Source organism: Saccopteryx leptura, chromosome 3 (genome assembly GCF_036850995.1).
Source record: "Saccopteryx leptura isolate mSacLep1 chromosome 3, mSacLep1_pri_phased_curated, whole genome shotgun sequence".
NCBI classification, from domain to species: domain Eukaryota; kingdom Metazoa; phylum Chordata; class Mammalia; order Chiroptera; family Emballonuridae; genus Saccopteryx; species Saccopteryx leptura.
Window position 1 is genome coordinate 330369878 of NC_089505.1, and position 23004 is coordinate 330392881.

The window sequence follows — 23004 nt, forward strand, 5'->3', positions numbered from 1 at the left end:
TTGTTGATTGCTTGTTCATTGATTGCTTTCTCTTGATCAGGGGCTACAGCAGAGCAAGTGACCCCTTGCTCAAACCAGTGACCTTGGGTTCAAGCCAGTGACCTTAGGCTTCAAGCCAGTGGCCTTCGGGCTCAAGCCAGCGACCATGGGGCCATGTCTATGATCCCATGCTCAAGCCAGTGACTCCTCACTCAAGCTGGTGAGCCTGTGCTCAAGCTGGATGAGCCCGTGCTCAAGCCAGCAACCTCAGGGTTTCGAACCTGGGTCCTCCGCGTCCCATTCCGATGCTCTACCCACTGCACCACCGCCTGGTCGGGCTGAACCACATTGTTTGTACAAACAACTTAGGTAGAATAAACTGCTCTTATCAGTTAAAGAATGTTGGAAACCCTCCTGAAATCCAAGTTCCCAGATACCAGACAAGAGTCTGTCTACCTTGCAAGCAGGTCTTTCTTAGCAAAGCAGTTACAGGCTTGCTATGTTAATTTTTTTCTGTACATGCCCCCGTTCCCAATATACATGTTTTCTATTATATATATTGGACAGGGATAAGATAACCAAAAAATAAATGCTTTCATTCAGAAAGAGAAAGAATGAGACACGTCAACCACTGGTCCATAGCAATTCTGAAATCCTACTAAGTAAATAGGAGGCCTCAGTACTGTGGGGTGGAGGATTTTATTTTTAAAGCTTTTATTTATTGATTTTAGAGAGAGGAAAAATAGCAGGGGGTGGGGTGAAGGAACAGGAAGCATCAACTCATAGTAGTTGCTTCTTGTATGTACCTCAATCTGGCAAGCCTGGGGTTTCAAATCAGCAATCTCAGAATTCCAGGTCAGTGCTTTATCTACTGCGCCACCACAGGTTAGGTGGAATGTTTCTTGATTAGGCCTCAATTGTTTTCCTTGGGAGTAGGTTTCCAGTTTATTGTTCTCTGTGGCTTCTCTCTGGAGATTCTTGCTTTTTAACTATATCTAAAGATAGCTTTAGAGAATATTTCATTCTTGGGAATTGAACAGCTTTCTCAAATTGTTTACTGTCCATACTGAGTTGAGAGCCTGTTTATAAATATTTGCTCAAATAAGATAAAGGCAATAGGTCATCTACAGATTTAATCAGAGGCTAGCAGGGAGAAAACTTTTTTGGGAGCTGGAAAAATAATCATGATAAACAGTGACAGAACATTTTATAAAACTTTCCTGTGAATAGTTGCAATTTTAATACTAACTTCTTATTATTGTATGTAACCAGATTGCAAGGCAGTGTTATTTTAGTGTCTTGGTTGTCGGCTGCATTTGATTACAGGAAAGAGATGAATTTAGAACAGAATTGGCTTATTTGCAGGCAGGCAGGAAGAGGAATATAGAGAATCCAAAATTTTGGGGACTTGGATTGAAGTTAGAACTGTGTGCCTTCATATGGGAGTTGATGCTTCCTGCTCCCCCCCCCCCCTTCTCTATAATTAAAAAAAAAAAAAAAAGAAAAAAAAGAACTGTGTGCCTTTTTCAACCAGGAAATAAATAGAATTGGGAAATACTTGTAACAAAGGTTGAGTAAGAAATATTATTAGGGAAATGACCAAATCAAGGGCATGGCTTTCACACAATTTATTCAAATGTATGAATGGATTAAGGTAGTTTCTAATAAGCTGGACAAAGCACTCAGGGCAAAAGAACAAAGGATGTGGTTGCACAAAAGCTTGATAAGCTCAAAATACATGTAGTGAATGAAACCTTTGAGAGAGACATATGTAGAAAAAAATTACCTGACCTGTGGTGGCAAAGTGGATAAAGCGTCAACCTGGAATGCTGAGGTGGAACGCTGAGGTCACTGGTTCAAGACTCTGGGCTTGCCCAGTCAAGGCACATATGAAGCAACTACAAGCTCCCCACTCCTCCCACCTATCTCTACCTCTCTCCTCTCTCAAACATCAATAAATTAAATCTTTGAAAAAGAAAAAAATTGTGGCTATAGTGTCTGACCTGTGGTGGCACAGTGAATAAAGCGTCAACCTGAAATGCTTAGGTCGCAGGTTCGAAACCCTGGGCATTCCCGGTCAAGGCACACATGAGAAGCAACTACTAGATGAATGCTTCCCACTACTTCCCCCACTTTCTCTCTCTCTCTCTCTTTCTCTCTTCTCTCTCTAAAATCAATGAATAAAAATTTGTGGGTATAGTTGGAATATGGAGCTGACTGGAATCAAATAAGCAAAAAGCCAACAAAATTGTTCTTTTCTTTGCAAAAATGAGTAATTTAATTTTTCAAATTAAGGTGTAATTAACATAACTTAGAATCTTAGATGTTTCATTAAATGAGCTTTGACACTTAAATACAGCTGAAACAAGATATAGAACATTTCTGTCGTCCCAGAAAGTTCCTTTGTATCTCTTTCCAGTAGGTTTCCGTTGTACCCCCCAAGATAACTACTCTTCTAATATTTTTAGTATTGATTAACTTTGAATATATAGAATTTCATATAAATGAAATCATACAACATGTGTGCTTTTGTGTCTGGATTCTTTCACTTAACATAATATGTTGTCCTATATAATGATTCTGAGATTCTTTCATGTTGCTATAATTGCCTATTCCTTCTCTTTTTGTTAGACAACATGAATAGTTTCCAGTATTTACCTATTATGAATAAGGCTACTATGAACATACTTGTACACATCTTTTTGTAGACATCTGTTTTTATATCTCTTAGGTAAATACATATGAGAATTGCTACCTAAGCTTGTGAGAGAGACATATTATCAAAAGAATTGCCAGCCTAGAATAAAGCACAGCTATTTAGTTCGTTTTGTTGTGTTTTTTTTATATTTGTTTATTTACTTATTTATTTTAGAGATAGAGGAATGGAGAGAGAAATATTGATTTGTTGTTCCACTTACTTATACATTCATTGGTTGATTATTATTACTATTTTTTTTGTGACAGAGACAAAGAGGGACAGTTAGGGACAGATAGACAGGAAGGGAGAGAGATGAGAAGCATCAGTTCTTCATTATAGCACCTTAGTTGTTCATTGAGTGCTTTCTCATATGTGCCTTGACCATTGGCTACAGCAGACCAAGTGACCCCTTGCTTACACCAGTGACTTTGGGCTCAAGCTGGTGAGCCTTACTCAAACCAGATGAGCCCACATTCAAGATGTTGACCTTGGGGTTTCGAACCTGAGTCCTCGGCGTCCCAGTTCGATGCTCTATCCACTGCGCTTCCACCTGGTCAGGCTCATTGGTCGATTCTTGTATGTGTCCTGACCCAGGATCAAGCCTGCAACCTTGGCATATTGGGAAGATGCTCTAACTGAGCTACCCGGCCGGAGCCATTCAGGTCTGAAAATGATATATAATTCCCTAACTTTCTTAATGCAGGAAGCAGGCTCTTAGAGGGGTATTTTTCTTAAGAAGTGAGTCTGTTTGTTTTGTCTGTGGGGGAAGTGAATATTTGTGATTAATATGACAGACACTAGTGGGCCCTTTTATTGCTCCCAAATGTTTGTTCCCTTTCCTGAAAATAGGTTATACTTTTCTTCCCATTTTCATGTGATTTGGAGTCTCTCTCTAAAGTATACTTTCCTACCCTGTTATCAGCCTTGTCATTATGACTTGTCTGGGCCAGAAGAATGTGAGTAGAAGTAGCAATGTACTAGTTCTGACCAGAAACTGTAAGAGGCATTGTATGATTCTGCCTGTTCTCTTCTTTTCCTGTTATGAGAACAACATATTCCAAATAAGCAATGATCCCAGTCTGGAACTCTAAAGACGATACAAGGAGAAGAGGCACAGTTAATTTGAAGTCTGGAATCAGGTGGAAAGTTACTACTTACTACCTGAAACCCAAAAGTAACAAGATTGAGAAATAAACCTTTATTTTATAAGGCACTGATAGTTGGGGTCACTTTTTTTTTTTTAATGATAGTAAAGCTAACTAATAGAGTGGTCACTTAAAGCATTTGGAAAAATACAGGATAAGAAAGGTAATTAAACAATCCAGATATAGCTACTATGAAATAGAATTTTAACTGTAACTATAAAAATATATTTAGGATATAAAATGTACAAAGTAGATAAAAGTATAATAAGAATAAAATATATGAATAATTCCAATAGATACAACTACTCTTAAAATTTTGACAAATATTACTTACATTCTTTTCATCATACTTTTGCTTTTTGTGAAATTAAATCCTACATTTCTTAACATGTCATTAGCTTTTTTCTGTGCTTTAAATATTACTTAATTATGCCCTATATAATTGATATTAACATTTATGTAGTGTTCTTTTTCTTTTTTGGTGCATAATCAGCATTTTACTAATGAAGGCACTGGAGCACATAGAAGTTAACTGATTAGACTGTTTTATGATGAACAGAACTTAATTGGAAGTTAGATTGTTTATATTTTAGTTTTCCAATAAAAATGATAAATTTCTGCCTGACCTGTGGTGGTGCAGTGGATAAAGCCTCGACCTGGAAATGCTGAGGTCGCCAGTTCGAAACCCTGGGTTTGCCTGGTCAAGGCACATATGGGAGTTGATGCTTCCAGCTCCTCCCCACCTTCTCTCTCTCTCTCTCTCTCTCTCTCTTTCTCTCTCTCTCATCTCTCTCTCCCTCTCTGTCTCTCTCTCTCCCTTTCTCTCTCTTCTCTAAAATGAATAAAAAAAAAAATTAAAAAAAAAAGATAAATTTCTAAGGCAATAATTACCAGGGTCCCAAGCTCTTTATTTTTTCTAAAATATGTCAACTTATGTCAAACACTGATAGCTTGATTCCATCTTTTACTCTTTGTAAAAAACTTTCAGAAAGAAAATATTTAATATGAACGTCAGGCATTTATATAGAGATGCTCCTTAACTTACAGTGGGGTAATATCCCATCAACCCATCTTAAGTTGGAAATATCGTAACTAGAAAATTCATCACTGTAGAGCGTCAGTTGTTTACCCTCATCACATGTCTGACTGGGAGCCGTGGCTCTCCTGCTGTTCAGCATTGCGAGAGAGTATCATACCACGTATCTCTAGCTCAGGGGAAAAAATCAAAATTTAAAATTTGAAGTACAATTTCTACTGAATGTGTATCACTTTCGCACCATTCTAAAGTCAAGAAATTGTAAATAGAAATATAAGTGTCTGTATAAGACTTAGTTGAATATATTCTACTAATAGCACTTGCTAATTAGGATTAGTTTGCTGTTGTCTAAGATTCAATAAAATAAAAAACACTGAAAAGATCCACATTTAGAAACTTTGAAGAACTTTGTCAAGCTGCTGCCACAGGTAAGTTTTTTTATTATTTTTTACTGAGTTCTTACTATCTTCCAGGCCAGATGCTTTACACATGCTATTGGAAATGGTAATTTAAAAAAAATTTTTTTTTTAAATGTTCTCTGTTGCCTTTTTTTTTGTCTTTATTTTTTTCTATTTTTAAAATCTTTCATTTTTATTGAATCCCGAGAGAGGAAGGGGGGTAAGGGGGAGACAGAAGCATCAATCTGTTTCTGTATGTGCCCCGGCCAAGGACCGAACCAGCCACCTCTGCATTGCAGGACAATGCTCCAGCCAAGCGAGCCATCCAGCCAGGGCAAAAAAAATTTTTGTTATGCTCATAGTAATATTTGATTTATTGGGTAGTGTTTTCAACCATTTTGAATATAATTCATATTAATTGAGTGATATCTTACTAGTCCTTAATGTCTCTAGTATACTGTGCAAACTAATATTTATGAAATAATGTTCTGAAAATAGGTAATGTCCTGAAAATAGGTAAGATTTTAGTTTAGCTAAACTAGCAAATCAACAAGTTGATTTTTTTTTTTTTGTATTTTTCTGAAGTGAGAAGTGGGGAGGCAAAGAGACAGACTCCCACATGCACCCGACCGGGATCCACCGGCATGCCCACTAGGGGGCGATGCTCTGCCCATCTGGGACATTGCTCCATTGCAACCAGAGCCATTCTAGCACCTGAGGTGAGGCCATGGAGCCATCCTCAGCGCCTAGGCCAACTTTTGCTCCAATGGAGCCTTGGCTGTGGAAGGGGAAGAGAAAGATAGAGAGAAAGAAAAGGGAGAAGGGTGGAGAAGCAGATGGGCGCTTCTCCTGTGTGCCCTGGCCAGGAATCGAACCTGGGACTTCCACATGCCAGGTCGACGCTCTACCACTGAGCCAACTGGCCAGGGATGATTTTTTTTTTTTGAGAGAGAGAGAAAGGAAGACAAACAGGAAGAGAGAGAGAGGATGAGAAGCATTAACTCGTAATTGTTTTCACTTTAGTTGTGCATTGATTGCTTCCTAGAGAGGAAGGAGATAGAGAGTGAGAAGCATCAACTCATAGTTGCTTTTACTTTAGTTGCACATTGAGCTTCTCGTATGTGACTTGATGGGCCTGACAGTGTCCCCTTGGTCAAGCAAATGTCTTTGGGTTTTTATGCCAGTGATAGATGGGCTCAAAATGGCGAATTGTGGGGTTGTGTGGACAGTTCCCTTGCTCAATCCAGCGACCTCATACTGATGAGCCTGAACTCAGAGCTAGTGAAGCAGGGTTTTGAATCAGTGACCTCAGTGTTCTGGGTTGACACTTTGTCCTCTTCACCATCCCTGGTCAGGCCAACAAGTTGATTTTTATAAACTTTCAGTCATTCAGTAACAGAGCGCTGGGCTTTGGGCCCTTCAACCTGTGCTTATACATAATCTTTTTTTTTTAATTGTATATTTAATCTTAATAGCTATAGCAGGACTAAATCATTCTGTGTGTAGAAAATCCAAATTAATTTTATGTTATTTAATCAAGAAGTTGTTACATATATGTAACTGTTATATATGATCTTTTAAATACATAATCTACAAAAGTCATTGAATTGTACACTTTAAATGTCTATAGTTTGACCCTGGCCAGTTGACTCAATGGATAGAACATCAGCCTGGTATATGGACATTCCAGGTTCAATTCCCATTGGGGCATATAGGAGAAGTGAACATCTTCTCCTCCCTATCCCCCTTTCTTCCCTCTTCCCCTCCCACAGCCAGTGGCTTGATGGGTTTGAGCATAGGCCACGGGGTGCTGAGGCTAGCACCCAGGTCTGAGCATTAGTCTCAGGCACTAAAAATAGCTCAGTTGATTTGAACATTGACCCTAGACAGGGGTTGCTGGGTAGATCCCAGTTGATGCACATGTGGGAGTCTGTCTCACTTTCTTCTCTCTTCTCACTGAAAAAAATGTCTATAGTTTATAGTTTCTAAATTATTCCTCAATAAAGAAAAAAGTTATTTGATAAGGAAAACATATCAGTAGTAATTCTGAATGAACCTGTTTTTTCTTTAAATATTTGGTAGTACATTTCACTTACTCCTTTTTTAAGTTAATAGATTTTTTTTAAGTTAATAGATTTTAATTTTAAAAATATGTTCAATTTATAGAAGAAATGAGCAGATAGGTTCAGAGTTCTCGTGTTACCATACCCCCACCACACAAACACAGTTTTCCTTATTATTTAATATTACTGTGGTACATTTGTTACAATTAATAAGCCAATGTTGATACATTATTTTAAACCAAAATCCATATTTTATTCATATTTTCTTAGTTTTTACCTAATGTCCGTTTTCTGTTCCAGGATCCCATCCAGAAGACATTACATTTAGTTGTCATATCTTCTTATACTCCTCTGGGCTGTGACAGTTTCTCAGGCTCTCCTTGTTTTTGAGGACCTAGTCAGTGTTGAGGAGTATTTGTCAGGTATATTGTAGGATGCTCGTCTATTGGACTTTGCTGTTTTTCACAGGATTAGACTAGGTTGATGGGTTTTGGGGAGGAAGACCACAGAGTTAGAATGCCATTTCATCATGTCATATAAAGCGTACATACTACTTTTTGATTACTTTTTTTAAATAGAAGTTCATAAATATAGATATCATCTACATCTGATTACTTTTAATATGCTTTTTCAGATGTATTATTTCAGCGCTTTGCAAAGATTTTCATTGGCTGTCTTGCAGCAGTTACTAGTGGTATGATGTATGCTCTGTATTTGTCAGCATACCATGAACGGAAATTCTGGTTTTCCAACAGGCAGGTAAGAAGAAAGATTTTTAAGCATATGAAAGTTATTTTAGTATTTAATATTAGTTTAAGTAATGTGCTTTCTAGGGAGGCAAAAATCTATGTGTGATAGTGCTTTCTTATTTATAGCCATTAAAAAAAATGATGTAAAAGCTGTTTTGAAAACACAGTATCAACCTTGAAAATTTTAATAGAATTTTTTTTTAAGGCCATAGAATAGCGACTGTGAGGGTGCTTTTCTTCATGTAATTAATTTATCAGGGACTTTGGTGGCAGTGAAATGGTTTGGAGTTTAGTCAGCTCTTTAGTTTTCAGAAACAATCTGTCAAAATTTCAGCATCAAAATATACATATATTTTTTTATTGATTGATTTTTAGATAGAGGAGAAGGGTGAGGGAGAAGTGGTAAGCATCAGCTCGCAGTAGTTGCTTTCTATATGTGCCTTGACCAGGCATGCCCAGGGTTTTGTTTTTTTTATTTTTATTATTATTATTATTATTATTATTTATTTCTTCGAGTTGGAAACGGGAAGGCAGTCAGACAGACTCCCGCATGCACCCCACCGGGATCCACCTGGCATGCCCACTAGGGGGCGATGCTCTGCCCATCCGGGGTGTTGCTCTGTTGCGACCAGAGCCATTCTAGTGCCTGAGGCAGAGGCCATGGAGCCATGCTCAGTGCCCGGGCCAACTTTGCTCCAATGGAGCCTCGGCTGCGGGAGGGTAAGAGAGAGAGAGGAAGGAGAGGGGGAGGAGTGGAGAAGCAAATGGGCGCTTCTCCTGTGTGCCCTGGCCAGGAATCGAACCTGGGACTCCTGCATGCCAGGCTGATGCTCTACCACTGAGCCAACCGGCCAGGGCCAAGCCCAGGGTTTTGAACCTGCAACCTCAGCGTTCCAGGTCGACACTTTATCCACTGTGCCACCACAGGTCAGGCCCAAAATATATATATATATATTTTTGTTTGTTTGTTTGTTTTGTTTTGGGTTTTTTTTTTGTATTTTTCTGAAGCTGGAAACGGGGAGAGACAGTCAGACAGACTCCCGCATGTGCCCGACCGGGATCCACCCGGCACGCCCACCAGGGGGCGATGCTCTGCCCCTTCGGGGCATCGCTCTGTTGCAACCAGAGCTACTATAGCGCCTGGGGCAGTGGCCAAGGAGCCATCCCCAGCGCCCGGGCCATCTTTGCTCCAATGGAGCCTCGGCTGCAGGAGGGGAAGAGAGAGACAGAGAGGAAGGAGAGGGGGAAGGGTGGAGAAGCAGATGGGTGCTTTTCCTGTGTGCCCTGGCCGGGAATCGAACCCGGGACTTCTGCACACCAGGCCGACGCTCTACCACTAAGCCAACTGGCCAGGGCCTCCAAAATATATTTTTATATTACATGATTAGAATGTTTTTTTGAGGAGGAATGACTAACAAGCATAACAGTATTTACTGAGATGTTGCTTCATATTAGTATGTTCAGTGTTTGGTTTTAAGTCATGTCTATTCCACAGACTCTTTAATCACTGTAATTCATAATTCATTTGGCTTTTGATAAGTTTGTTTTTAGCTTACTGTCATAATCAGATATATCTGTATTATGCATTGACAATGTTCATGGTGTTACCATTTGACTCTAAAGAAGTTTTTTTTGTTTTGTTTTAGCCCAAACTGTTTTGTTGTTATTCTTATTTTTGAGCAAGTAGTCACATTGACTAAATATTTGTAAGCCATTGATTTACCTAGTACCACCAAAACATTTAACTGAAAAATCACGTATATTGGTTTGACAAAAGCTGTTATTATAGAATATCCTGTTTCTTTAAAAATATTATGCATATTAACTGTTAGTGGTTCTCAATACTGGATGTACAATAGAGTCATCTGGGAGCTTTCAAAAAATAACCTCTCACAGATTTGTAGATGGAGGGGAAGTGGAGTATCTAGGTTCAGTATTGAACAAAATATTTCTAAGTGATTCCATGTGAGGTAGCATTGAGAACAACAACTCAATGTTGACAATATAGAGAGAGCTGCAACTCGCTCTTGAGTTGGCCTGCCTCCACTCGGATGTGCACTTTGTGCTTCTTTCACAGTAGTGCCCTCGCCCTGGCCTCTTTCTTTTTCTTTACCTGAATAAAACTTGCTGTGTTCTCAAAGAAAAATAAAAGAGGAAGAATAAAGAAGGAAGGAAGAAAGAGAAAGAAAGAAAGAAAATTATAGAAGACATTTACCAAGAACATTGTTTTTCAAAGTATTGTGTAAGAGCCAGGAGCATTATCTGCGAGCGTTTTTAGAATTGTGGATTCTCAGCTCTACTTTTAATTGGAATATACATTTTAATACAATTTCTAGGAGTTTCATGTGCACATTAAATCTAAGAAACACTGATTAGTGTTTACACCTTTGAAATCTTAGAAATAAATCTCTTTCCATTTACAAATCATTTTTAAGGAAATATATTTAGATTAATATGCTCTAAATGAGAAAAAAGTATTCACTGGTCAAATACATCTGGGAAAGATTTCCTCTTGGACAGTCACAGTGTGTAATATATACTGAAATTCTGAAATTTCTTGCAGTAAAAAAACCCATTTAACTTTAGCCTTTTGCAAAATTTAACTGTAGGATTCTTGCTCGGTAACATCCATTATATCTTAGGAAGTCCTGTTGATCAAACTTTGAGGAAATTGCTCTGATAACTTTTGTTTTTGTATTAATTTTTAATATGCATGAAAATAAATTTTATTTATTTATTTATTTTTAATTTTTAAAAAATTTTTATTACAGAGACAGAGAGAATCAGAGAGAGGGACAGATAGGGACAGACAGACAGGAATGGAGAGAGATGAGAAGCATCAATTATCAGTTTTTCGTTGCAACACCTTAGTTGTTCATTGATTGCTTTCTCATATGTTTCTTGACCGTGGGGCTACAGCAGTCCGAGTAACCCCTTACTTGAGCCAGCGACTTTGGGTCCAAGCTGGTGAGCTTTTGCTCAAACCAGATGAGCCCACGCTCAAGCTGGCGACCTCGGGGTCTCAAACCTGGGTCCTCTGCATCCCAGTTCGATGCTCTATCCACTGTGCCACCGCCTGGTCAGGCGAAAATAAATTTCATTTTAAAAGATAGATATTTGTCATTTCCATCCTCCCAACCCCTCCCCTTTGGCATCCATCAGCCTGTTCTCTGTATCTGTGGATCTGTTTGTTTTGTTTTATTTTTTTAGATTCCACATATAAGCTAAATCATACAGTATTTGTCTTTCTCTTCTGACCTATCACTTAGCATAGTACTCTAGATCCATCTATGTTGTCACAAATGGCAAGTGGCCATATGTAGAAGTGGCCTCTGTAGGCGTGTGCTGGGTTATTATGGCAGTCTTATAGGAACCCAGCTGGTGCTTATGGTTTTCAGAGCAGTGGCATATGCAACAGGACCAGCTCTAGGTGGGATGGCCAGATGCATGTAGTAATGCCCTACTGATCCTGCTTGCTCCCTTTGTCCTGAGGCGAAACTGGGTTTAGTTGATGAGTCTGAGAACATGCTACAGCAACCTTGCAGGTAGGCCAGAGCACCTGGATAGAGTCCCTTCCTACTTTGTGGATTTAGAGGGGTCATTGACAATGGCACTCACCAGCCCCTAAGGTTTTCTAGTCTTCTCTTTTCATTTCTTTCTCTTGTTCAGAAGCTGTTCAATCAGTCTTCAGTTATCTTACAGGAGTAATTGCTCTGTATACATGTATATTAGAGTTTGCTCATGGGAGTGGGAGAACCCAGCATCCTTCTGTGCAGCTACCTCTCTAAAAGATTGTAGAGTTATGAAAGCCTGACTCAGCAGGAAAGCACAAGGGTTCTTGGTTCTCTATAGCCTAATTTTCTGAATTTTAAGATTTACTTCTATTTCTAGAAAGTCATTTGAAAAGCACTGCTTAATTGTCTGCTGCTATTGAAAAGTACTATTAACGGCTTGTTGTAATACACAGGGAAGTGGAATAGCAATAGAAAATCCTACTTTCTTGTTAAACTTAACTTTTTATTATGGACTTCTAACATCTCAACCATTATTTTTTATTATCTGCCTTATTATTTAGTAGTTCTAGGACATTTCGAGAGGTTTTCCTTCTAGATTTTCCTTATATATAATAGGTAAATGACTTAACGAGTTATAATCCATTTTCAACCTTAGATGTTTTATTAAAATGATTTCCAGATTATTAAAAAGTTTAACCTTATTAACATGGTCACTAGTGAATGAAGGGAAATTCAAATATATCTTTGATTAAAAAGATAAATAAATAACATTAGTTTAGAAAATGAGAGAGAAGGAAGATAGAAGTTGAAATTTAGGATGCTGGTATTTACATAATCATTGTATTTTCTTTTAGGAGCTTGAACGGGAAATCACATTCCAGGGTGATAGTGCCATATATTACTCTTATTATAAAGATATGTTAAAGGCACCCTCATTTGAAAGAGGTATGAAAACTACATTTGTATTTTTAATTACAATATTTTTCTAAAGTAAAACATTGTTCTGTTTTGGAACCTTTGAATATGGAGATTTGTCTCAGAATATAGGTACTGCTCTTTCTTTTTTTAAATCATTTTTTATTTTTCAATTACAGTTGACATATATGATATTATTATTATTTTAGTTTCGGGTATATACCCCAATGATTAGACATTCCATAACTTGATACTACACATTTATTAAAATATTATGGACTCTATTCCCTATGCTGTGCTTTACATTTTCATGACTGTTCTGTAACACCCAATTTGTACTTCTTAATCCTCACCTTTTCACCCATCCCCCAACTCCTCTCCCATCTAGCAACTGTGAGAATGTTCTCTGTATCTATGAATTTGTTTCTGTTCTGCTTGTTCATTTATTTTGTTTTTTAGATTCAGTTGTTGATAAACTTATTGCCATTTTATTGTTCATATTTTTTATCTTTTTGTCTTAGAGAAAATACTGGTTTGGTGATGATGAACTCCTTTAGTTTTTTCTTATCTGGCAAGCTCTTTATCTGTTCTTTGATTCTAAATAATAGTTTTGCTGGGTAGAGTAATCTTGGTTGTAGGTCTTTGTTTTTCATCACTTTGAATATTTTTTGCCATTCCTTTCTGGCTTGTAAAGTTTTTGTTGAGAAATCAGCCGACAGTCTAATGGGAGCTCCCTTGTAGATAACTAACTGCTTTTCTTTTGCTGCTTTTAAAATTCTCTTTGTCTTTGCCTGACCAGGCTGTGGCACAGTGGATAGAGCATCAGACTGGGATGCAGAGGACCCAGATTTGAAATTCTGAGGTTGCTGGCTTGAATGCAGGCTCACCAGCTTGAGCATGGGGTCGCTGGCTTGAGCAAGGGGTCACTCGCTCTGCTGTATCTCCCCAGTCAAGGCACATATGAGAAAGCAATCAATGAACAACTAAGGTGCTGCAATGGAGAATTGATGCTTCTCATCTTTCTCCCTTCCTGCTTGTCTGTCTCTATCTGTCCCTCTCTCTGTCTCTGTCACACACACACACACACACACACACACACACACACACACACGCACACAAAAAAAATTCTCTTTGTCTTTAACTTTTTGCATTTTAATTATGATGTGTCTTGGTATAAGCCTCTTTGAGTACATCTTGTTTGGGACTCTCTGTACTCTCTGGGCTTGTATGTCTAGTTCATTCACCAAGTTAGTGAATTTTTCTGTCATTAAATTTTCAAATAAGTTTTCAATTTCTTGCTCTCTGTCTTCATCTTCTGGCATTCTCATGATATGAATGTTTGTATGCTTGAAGTTGTCGTAGAGGCTCCTTAAACGGTCTTCATTTTTTGGAGTTCATTTTTTATTTTGCTGTTATAATTGGGTGTTTTTTCTTCTTTATGCTCCAAATCACTGATCTGATTCTTGGCTTCATCTACTCTATTATAGATTCCCTTTAAATTATTCTTAATTTCTCTTAGTGTAGCCTTCATTTCTGACTGGGCCTTTTTTATGCTGTTAAGGTTTTCAGTAAGTTAACTGAGCATCCTTATAACCATTATTTTGAACTCTGCATCTAGTAGATTGCGTGTCTTCATTTTGTTAATTCTTTTCTGGAGTTTTGTTCTGTTCCTTCATTTAAATATATTTCTTTGTCTCCTGATTTTAGCAGCCTCCTTGTGTTTGTTTCTATGTATTAGATAGAGCTACTATGTTTCCCAGGCTTGATAGAGTGACCTAATGTAGTAGCTGTTCCGTAGGGTCCAGTGGCACAGCCTCCCTAATCACCCAAGCTGGGTACTCATTGTGCACCCCCCGTGTGGGCTGTGTGTATTCTCCTGTTGTAGTTGAGTCTTGATTGCTATTGGCACATTAATGGGAGGTAACTTATTCCTAGGCCAGTCAGCTGAAAGGACTGGCTATGACCACTGACCACCATAGATTAGCTGTGCAGCGGCCCACCCCACAGAGCAGCAGGAATTATTTCAGTGGGGCTGTGTCACCACTTGAGTGTATCACTTTTATGGATGTGGTTGGTTGGGCATGCTTTGATGGGGTCTGAAGCTGTCCATGTTTGGGAGCCTCCCAGGAGGTGCAGGCCAAGGTCAGCCGCCATTTGTGCTCTGCCTGGGGCCACTGGGCATGAGTTACAGAGTGATCTGCAGATGGATGCTGCTTGTGCTGGGCTTGGAATTGTCAAGATAAGGCCAAGCTGAGAACCAAGACAGGCTGCTGCTGGTGCTGGACCTGTGGCCAGTTAGCAACAAGTATGAGGCTCACTGAGGCCAGATGCTGCTTGTTGAGAGATTCTAGGAAAATCTGAAGCCTAAGCCAAGGCAGGCCAATTGTATGGAAAAGCCACTGGGAACAGCTTGGATGGGCAGAAAGATGGGTAGGGCGGATCACCAGGGTGGACCAATAGTATTAGCCTGGTTGATGGAGATTCAGATATGGCACCTGCCTGCTGGCTTTTTAGGAAGATAGCTCAGAAAAGGAACAATAGCCTCTGCCAGCACATTTTGTTTAGGAGAAAGCTGCTTCCCTGGCTCTCATCCTGATGACAGCAATTCATTTCCTCCCTGTGTGTCCCTGGTTCCTTTCAAGTTGCTGCCCCAGCGCTGGAGTTTAGAGGGAGTAAGTTCGAGTCAGTCCATGCATGCTGCCTAGGACTCCAGCTATTCTCTGTCTCCCTTAGCCGCCATCCCCGTTGGTTTTTACAGCCATAAGTTATGGGGACTTCTCTTCCTGGTACTGGAATTCCTGGGCTGGGAAGCCTGGTATGGGGCTGGGATCTCTTGTTCTTCAGGGGGTCCTGTGCAGCCAGGATATTCCTACCAATCTTTATCTGCTCTGTGTGTCTGTTTGTGTCACCACCTCCACCCCTGTTCCAGGTCTCCATTCCTCCTACCAGTTTTGATGTGGCTTCTTTAATTCCCTAGGATTTCCATTCAGCCAGATTTTATGCTGTCCTGAGTGATGGTTCTATAGATTAGTTGTAATTTGGATGTGGTTGTGGGAGGAAGTATTGTGTTTATCTATGTCATCATTTTGACCCTCTCTTTCTTGTACTTAATAAAATAATTGAAAAAATGAGGCAGAGAGTGTTATTCTGAGGTCTTTCTTGATAATTTAAAATATGTAACAACTTCTGAATGACAGGTTCAGTTATTATAAAAGCAGAATTAAATAATCTAAAGAAAATTTTTTTTGTCTTTAGGTGTGTATGAACTAACACATAATAACAAAACTGTATCTCTGAAGACTATAAATGCAGTGCAACAAATGTCTCTATATCCAGAACTTATAGCCAGCGTTTTATATCAGGCAACTGGTAGCAACGTATGTGTTTTTCTTTTGTCTATAGTATTTATTATCTCACATACTTATGAATCCTTAAAATTACTTAATGTCATCCTATTATCTCCTCTCTCTATTTTGTCCTATTAGGAAATTATTGAGCCAGTATATTTCTATATTGGTATTGTTTTTGGATTGCAAGGAATATATGTTACTGCTTTATTTGTTACAAGTTGGCTTATGAGTGGAACCTGGCTAGCAGGAATGCTTACTGTTGGGTGGTTCGTTATTAACAGGTAAGAAAGATGTTTTTAATTGTTTCACACCTTTTTGTGTCTGCTAGTCAGTTCTAAAAATGCTGCCCCACCCCCAATATTCCATACCCTAATCCCCACCTGGGAATATGATAAGATATCATTCCTGTGATTATGTTATTTTGTGTGGCACAGTTGATCGTAAGGTAGTAAAATCACCCAGTAGGCCTGATCTAATGGTATAAGCCAGGGGTAGTCAACCTTTTTATACCTACCGCCCACTTTTGTATCTCTGTTAGTAGTAAAATTTTCTAACTGCCCACCGGTTCCATAGTAATGGCGATTTATAAAGTAGGAAAGTAACTATAAAATTTATAAAGCAGAGTTACAGCAAGTTAAAGCATATAATAATAATTACTTACCAAGTACTTTATGTCCGATTTTCGCTAAGTTTGGCAGAATAAATCTTTATAAAACAACTTACTATAGTTAAATCTCTTTTTATTTATACTTTGGTTGCTTCGCTACTGCCCACCATGAAAGCTGGAACGCCCACTAGTGGGTGGTAGGGACCAGCTTGACTACCACTGGTATAAGCTCTTAAAAGTGGAAAGCTTTGCCTGACCTGTGGTGGCGCAGTGGATAAAGCATCAACCTGGAACACTGAGGTTGCTGGTTCGAAACCCTGCACTTGTCTGGTCAAGTCACATATGGGAGTTGATGCTTCCTGCTCCTCCCCCCTTTCTCTCTCTCTCTCTCTCTCTCTCTCTCTCTCTCTCCTTTCTAAAATGAACGAATGAATGAATTAATTAAAAAAATAGTGGAGAGCTTTCTCCAGCTGGTGCAGAAGAGGAAGTCAGAGAAATTCGAAGCATAAGAAGAGTTTGCTGTTTTGTTGCTGGATTGAAGTGAGGAGGAAATGACTTCTCCCAATAACTAGTGAACTCATAAAAGGACTACAAATCTGGATGAGAACTGCAGCCCTGGCTGATGCTTTGATATTAGTTTAAGGAGCCCCTGAGTGAAGAATCCAGCCATACTCTGCTGTGTTTGTGAGCTCATAAATCTATGCTGTTTTAAGACACTACATTAGTGGTACGGTGTATACAGTTTGCCAGGGATGCTGAGGACCCAGGTTTGAAACCCCTTGGCTGGTTTGCTCAGTGGTAGAACATCAGCCTGGCATGTGGATGTCCCAGGTTCAATTCCTGGTGTGGGCACACAGGAGAAGCACCCATCTGCTTATGTACCCCTCCCCCTCCTATCTCTCTCTCTCTCTCTCTTCTCCTCCTATAGCCATGGCTCTATTGGAGCAAGTTGGCCCTGGGCACTTAGGATGGCTCCATGGCCTCTGCCTCAAGTGCTAAGAAGAGCTTAGTTGCTGAGCAATGGAGCAGTGCCCAGATGAGCAGAGCATTGCCCCTGCTGGACTTGCCAGGTGGATAGTGGTTGGGACACATGCGGGAGTCTGTCTCTGCCTCCCCTTCTCTCACTGAATTTAAAAAAAAAAGAAAAAAAAAGAGTGGGCCCTGGCCGGTTGGCTCAGCAGTAGAGTGTCAGTCAGCCCAGCATGTGTAAGTCCTGGGTTCGATTCCCAGTCAGGGCACACAGGACAAGCGCCCATCTGCTTCTCCATCCTTCTCCCTTTCCTTTCTCTCTGACTTTCTCGTCCCCTCCCGTAGCCAAGGCTCCATTGGAGCAAAGTTGTCCCAGGCACTGAGGATGGCTCCAAGGCCTCCACCTCAGCGCTAGAATGGTTACGGCCACAATGTAGTAATGCCTCAGTTAGGCAGAGCATCGCCCCCTGGTGAGCATGAGGGTGGATACCGGTCGGGTGCATGCGGGAGTCTGTCTGAGTGCCTCTCTGCTTCTAACTTTGGAAAAATACCAAAAAACAAAACAAAACAAAGAGCGAATGCCTGTTTTCCTATACTAAACTAATTCATCATATTCTTTCTTTCATTTTTAACTGTTCTCTATTTCTGTACACATGATAGGTTTGTTCTGATCCGACTACTGCCTCCATTGTGAGTTTTCTAAAGCCTAGCTGGAATTAGAAAAGTATGGTCGTTGAATAGAGCTAATTGACCCACATGAAATAAGAAACCACAAATTAATTTATTGTTAGTAAAAATTGGTTTGCATTTTCTAGAATTTTATATAAATGGAGTCATACAGCATCTCTCTTTTTTTTGGTCTTATTTTTTTTCACTCAGCATAATTATTTTGAGATTCATGTACAGACATGAATCTCAATCAGTACATCAGTAGTTTGTTTCTTTTTATTGCTAAGTAGTATCCTATTGCAGTGATTCTCAACCAGTGTGCTGCAAGAATTTTAAAACATGCAATACCTGACTTTAGTCAGGGGCACTGATCTCTTTTCCCTTAGATTGTCAAATACGTAAAAGAATGGCAGCACTCAACAAACAGTGACTGGTGTGAATGAATCAAAATTATACCTATTTTTTTGGTCAGATTGGCAATGATAATATTTTTTGGTGTGCCACATAATTTTAGTAATTTTGTGTACTATGTGATTAAAAAGGTTGAAAATCGCTGTCCTATTGAATATAATTGTGTTCTATTGTACACAAATATAATGTCTTGCCATTTTGCTTTTCATCTGTGATTTATTTTAGGGTGGATACAACGAGAATTGAATACTCCATTCCTTTAAGAGAAAACTGGGCACTACCATATTTTGCATGCCAAGTTGCTGCACTTACAGGCTATTTAAAAAGCAATTTAAATACTTATGGAGAGGTAAGATTTTTTTTTTTTTTGCCACAAGTTATGATTTATTTCATTAATCATAGAAATCATTTTTTGTGGGGTAAGATACAAATTTATTTCTCACAATTCTGACATATTACAAATCTGGTACAAAATTTTAAAGCTAATCATATTGAGTTAAATTCAGTGAAGCCTAGTTACTACATAACAAAGGATATAGTTAGGTAGTCTTGTTATAAACAACACTGTTACTCTGCAATCTGATTGACAGTAAATTATCTTTGGGAGAAAGGCGATGTTAAATTGTTTTAGTGCAATTACTTGAAAAATCTATGAAGAATATTATTTTGAAAATAAATAGCTCATTATTTTCCCATTTCTCTCATTTCTGGAACACTGTTGGCCATTAGTCATCACAAGTTAAAGAAGCACTGTATTAATGAAATAGAAGGAGTGACTAGAAATGACAAGCAATGTTAACTATTATGTTAGTACTTCATATTTTTCTGTTCATCTTAAAGTCTTCTGTTTCTGAGGTATAGGTATGTTATTGAGCTTCAGGAGATTATCTCAGTTTAGAGTTTTCCTTTTTTTGTTGTTGACATAAATCCTTTTGTCAGTCAGATGAAGTTTATAGACACTAACTCAGAGTAAGGATTTTAAATATATAAAATGATTATAAAGGTAACCAATTATATTGAAATTAACTGAAATATAGCAGTCTTTTGACAATCTGCCTATCTTGGGTTAAGAATTCCTAGCTAAATCTAACAGGTGTCAGGTGGTATCTCATTGCAGTTTTGATTTGCATTTCTCTAATAACTAATGAAGATGAGCATCTTTTCATATATCTGTTGGCCATTTGTATTTCTTCCTGGGAGAAGTGTCTGTTCATGTCCTCTTCCCATTTTTTTATTGGATTGTTTGTTTGTTTGTTGTTGAATTTTATGAGTTCTTTGTATATTTTGGATATTAGGCCCTTATCTGAGCTGTTGTTTGAAAATATCATTTCCCATTTAGTTGGTTGTCTGTTTATTTTGTTATCAGTTTCTCTTGCTGAGCAAAAACTTCTTAGTCTGATGTAGTCCCATTCATTTATTTTTGCCTTCACTTCCCTTGCCTTCGGAGTCAAATTCATAAAATGCTCTTTAAAACCCAGGTCCATGAGTTTAGCACCTATGTCTTCTTCTATGTACTTTATTGTTTCAGGTCTTATATTTAGGTCTTTCATCCATTTTGAATTAATTTTAGTACAAGGGGACAAACTGTAGTCGAGTTTCATTCTTTTGCATGTGGCTTTCCAGTTTTCCCAGCACCATTTGTTGAAGAAGCTTTCTTTTCTCCATTGTGTGTTGGCCCCTTTATCAAAAATTATTTGACTATATATATGTGGTTTTATTTCTGGGTTTTCTATTCTGTTCCATTGGTCTGAGTGTCTATTTTTCTGCCAATACCATGCTGTTTTGATTGTCGTGGCCCTATAATATAGTTTGAAGTCAGGTATTGTAATGCCCCCAGCTTCATTCTTTTTCTTTAGGATTGCTTTGGCTATTCGGGTTTTTTTATAGTTCCATATAAATCTGATGATTTTTTGTTCCATTTCTTTAAAAAATGTCATTGGAATTTTGATGGGAATTGCATTAAATTTGTATATTGCTTTGGGTAATATCAGCCTTATTTTTATACATGTATATATATATGGTTGGCAAGAAAGTATTTTCGGTTGTCACGCATAGTGGCGTAATTCTTTTGAAGAACATTTCTGTCAGTGTTATGGTTTTTTTCTTTTGACATTTGATATCAGTCACAGGTTATTTGAGAAGCAAGTTGTGTGTAATTTTGTTTGTAGCTGTTAGTTTAGGGTTACTTTTAACATGGAGTGCAGAAATGAACATTTTTGGCATATTTTACTTTTTTATTTCCGTAAAGGAAAACAAGCTGCTGAGGCTTACAAAAAAGATATGTGAAGTTTATGGTGTTGATTGCATAACAGAACGCACATGTCAGAACTGGTTAAAAAAATTCCATTCTGGAGATTTTTCACTCAAAGATGACCAATATTCTGGTCGACCTACTGAAGTTGATGACCAAATCAAAGCCATAATTGAAGAGAATCGTCACATAACTGTTCGAGAGATTGCAGAGAGGTTAAATGTATCACACACAACAACTAAAAATCACTTAAAATGTCTTGGATTTGCTTAGAAGCTTGATATTTGGGGTGCACATGAATTGAAAGAGATTCCCTTAACACAATGAATCAATATTTGCAATATGCATCTCAAGCGCAATGAAACTGACACTTTTTTTGAAAAGAATCATCACTGGTGATGAAAAATGGGTCATCTAGAGTAACATCATTTGAAAATGATAATGGTCCAAGCGTGATGAACCAGCACAAACCACATCTAAAGCTGAATTACATTTAAAAAAAAAGGGTCATGCTCTCAATTTGGTGGGACTATAAAGGTGTTGTGTATTTTGACCTGCTTCCAAGAAACCAGACAATCAATTCAGATGTTTACTGTCAACAGCTAATGAAAGTGGATGAAGCAAAGAAAAAGGGAGGGCCAGAATTGGCAGATTGCCAAGGAATTGTGTTCCACCATAATAATGCAAAGCCTCACACATCTTTAGTAACTTGTGGGAAATTACTAGAGTTTGATTGGGAATTGATGTCACGTTCCCCATACAGCCCTGACCTGGCACCATCTAATTACCATTTATTTTGAAGTTTGTAAAACTCTTTGAATGGTGAAACTTTCACAAATGATAATGACTTTAAATCGCACTTGGTTCAGTTTTTGGTTGATAAGGACCAAAATTTCTATGAGTGCGGAATCATGAAGCTGCAAGAAAGATGGCAAAAGGTCATTGAACAAAATGAAAAATATATAATTGATTTAAGTTTAGTTTTTGTATAAGAAAATGACTTTTCACACAATTCCAAAATTACTTTCTTGCCAACTCAATACATGTATATACACACATATATATAAAATTATAGATACATATAGAATTTAGGAACCATAACACACAAATAGGTCAGTATATTTAAAACCCCAATTTTAAATGTTGAAATTGTTAGTTTACCCTGATATGCTAAAAACTTAAAACGTGAATGTACAGAAATTTACTGTAGTGCAACCTATTTGACAGTCATAACTTTAAAAATCAAATAGATACTTTTCTAATATTTTTAAAATTTCATATAATTTTATTTACTAAAAATTCAAATTTAGGTTAAAGTACAAGGTATTGTAAAGGAAATCACAGAGGTCAGAGACTTGCTTGATTTCCAGATGGAATTTTAACTTACAAGGTTAATAAATACTAAATAATTTAAAATTACAGTTATAGTTGGCCCTTAATAAGTGGGGAAATTAACAGGACTTCCGTCTTCGTCTTCAAACTGTTCAGAAGCAGCAACAGGACTAGTTAATTCAACTCCAAATTGTTCAGAAAGTTTTTTTAACTTCTCTTCTAAAAGAATATTTTTTTTCACTTCTTCTTTATAATTATACTTTAGATCTTCAATTTCTTCAAAAAACAAAGGATCAAAATTTTGCAGTTCTTTCTTCAGCTTTTTTATTTCCTCCTAATAGAAACATATTGCCTTTAACAGACATATATAGGTATATAATACAAACTCTTAAGGTATGTGCTAAAGAGGTTTAATTATCAACATGAAAGCCAGAGTAACCTGAATACCCAAATATATGCATAAAGGTAGAAATATTTTTTTAAGATTTTGTTAATAAGATTTCATTGTGCAGTATAAGTTGTTAACTGTCAAATTATATTATTTGTTCTGTAAATTAGGTCCTAGTCTTTAACTAAAACTTATTAGCTCTTTAAATTAGAAGGGGATCTAATCTTTCTCCAAATTATACTCTCCGATTCTCAGTGAAGCAATCAAAAAGATGTGCCTATTCACAGTTTTAAGGTTATTTTGGTTAAGATTCTTTGGCTTAGGCCTCATTTATGCTTTCTTTACAAATATATTATTTGTAATATATAATGGTCAACTTCTTTTTTTTTTTTTTTAAATTTTTTTTTTTTTTAATTCATTTTAGAGAGGAGAGAGAAAGGGAGAGAGAGAGACAGAGAGGGAGAGAGAGAGGAGAGAGAGACAGAGAGAGAAGGTGGGGAGGAGCTGGAAGCATCAACTCCCATATGTG

General features: G+C 37.9%; 1 protein-coding gene across 7 annotated transcripts in view; it reads left to right on the forward strand.

Moving 5' to 3' along the window:
* Window positions 1-23004, forward strand: part of DPY19L4 (dpy-19 like 4) — a 96691-nt gene that overhangs the window by 9857 nt on the left and 63830 nt on the right. For 4 of the 7 annotated variants that reach the window (XM_066379147.1, XM_066379146.1, XM_066379150.1 and 1 more), the window contains exons 3-7: window positions 7954-8078; window positions 12438-12528; window positions 15754-15875; window positions 15984-16129; window positions 18730-18853. In XM_066379147.1, coding sequence (XP_066235244.1) covers window positions 7954-8078; window positions 12438-12528; window positions 15754-15875; window positions 15984-16129; window positions 18730-18853 — 608 coding nt within the window. Of the gene's footprint in view, window positions 1-5211; window positions 5287-6903; window positions 6977-7953; window positions 8079-12437; window positions 12529-15753; window positions 15876-15983; window positions 16130-18729; window positions 18854-23004 lie in introns of those variants that run through there. The other 3 variants (XM_066379148.1, XM_066379145.1, XM_066379149.1) reach the window with 3 other exon arrangements.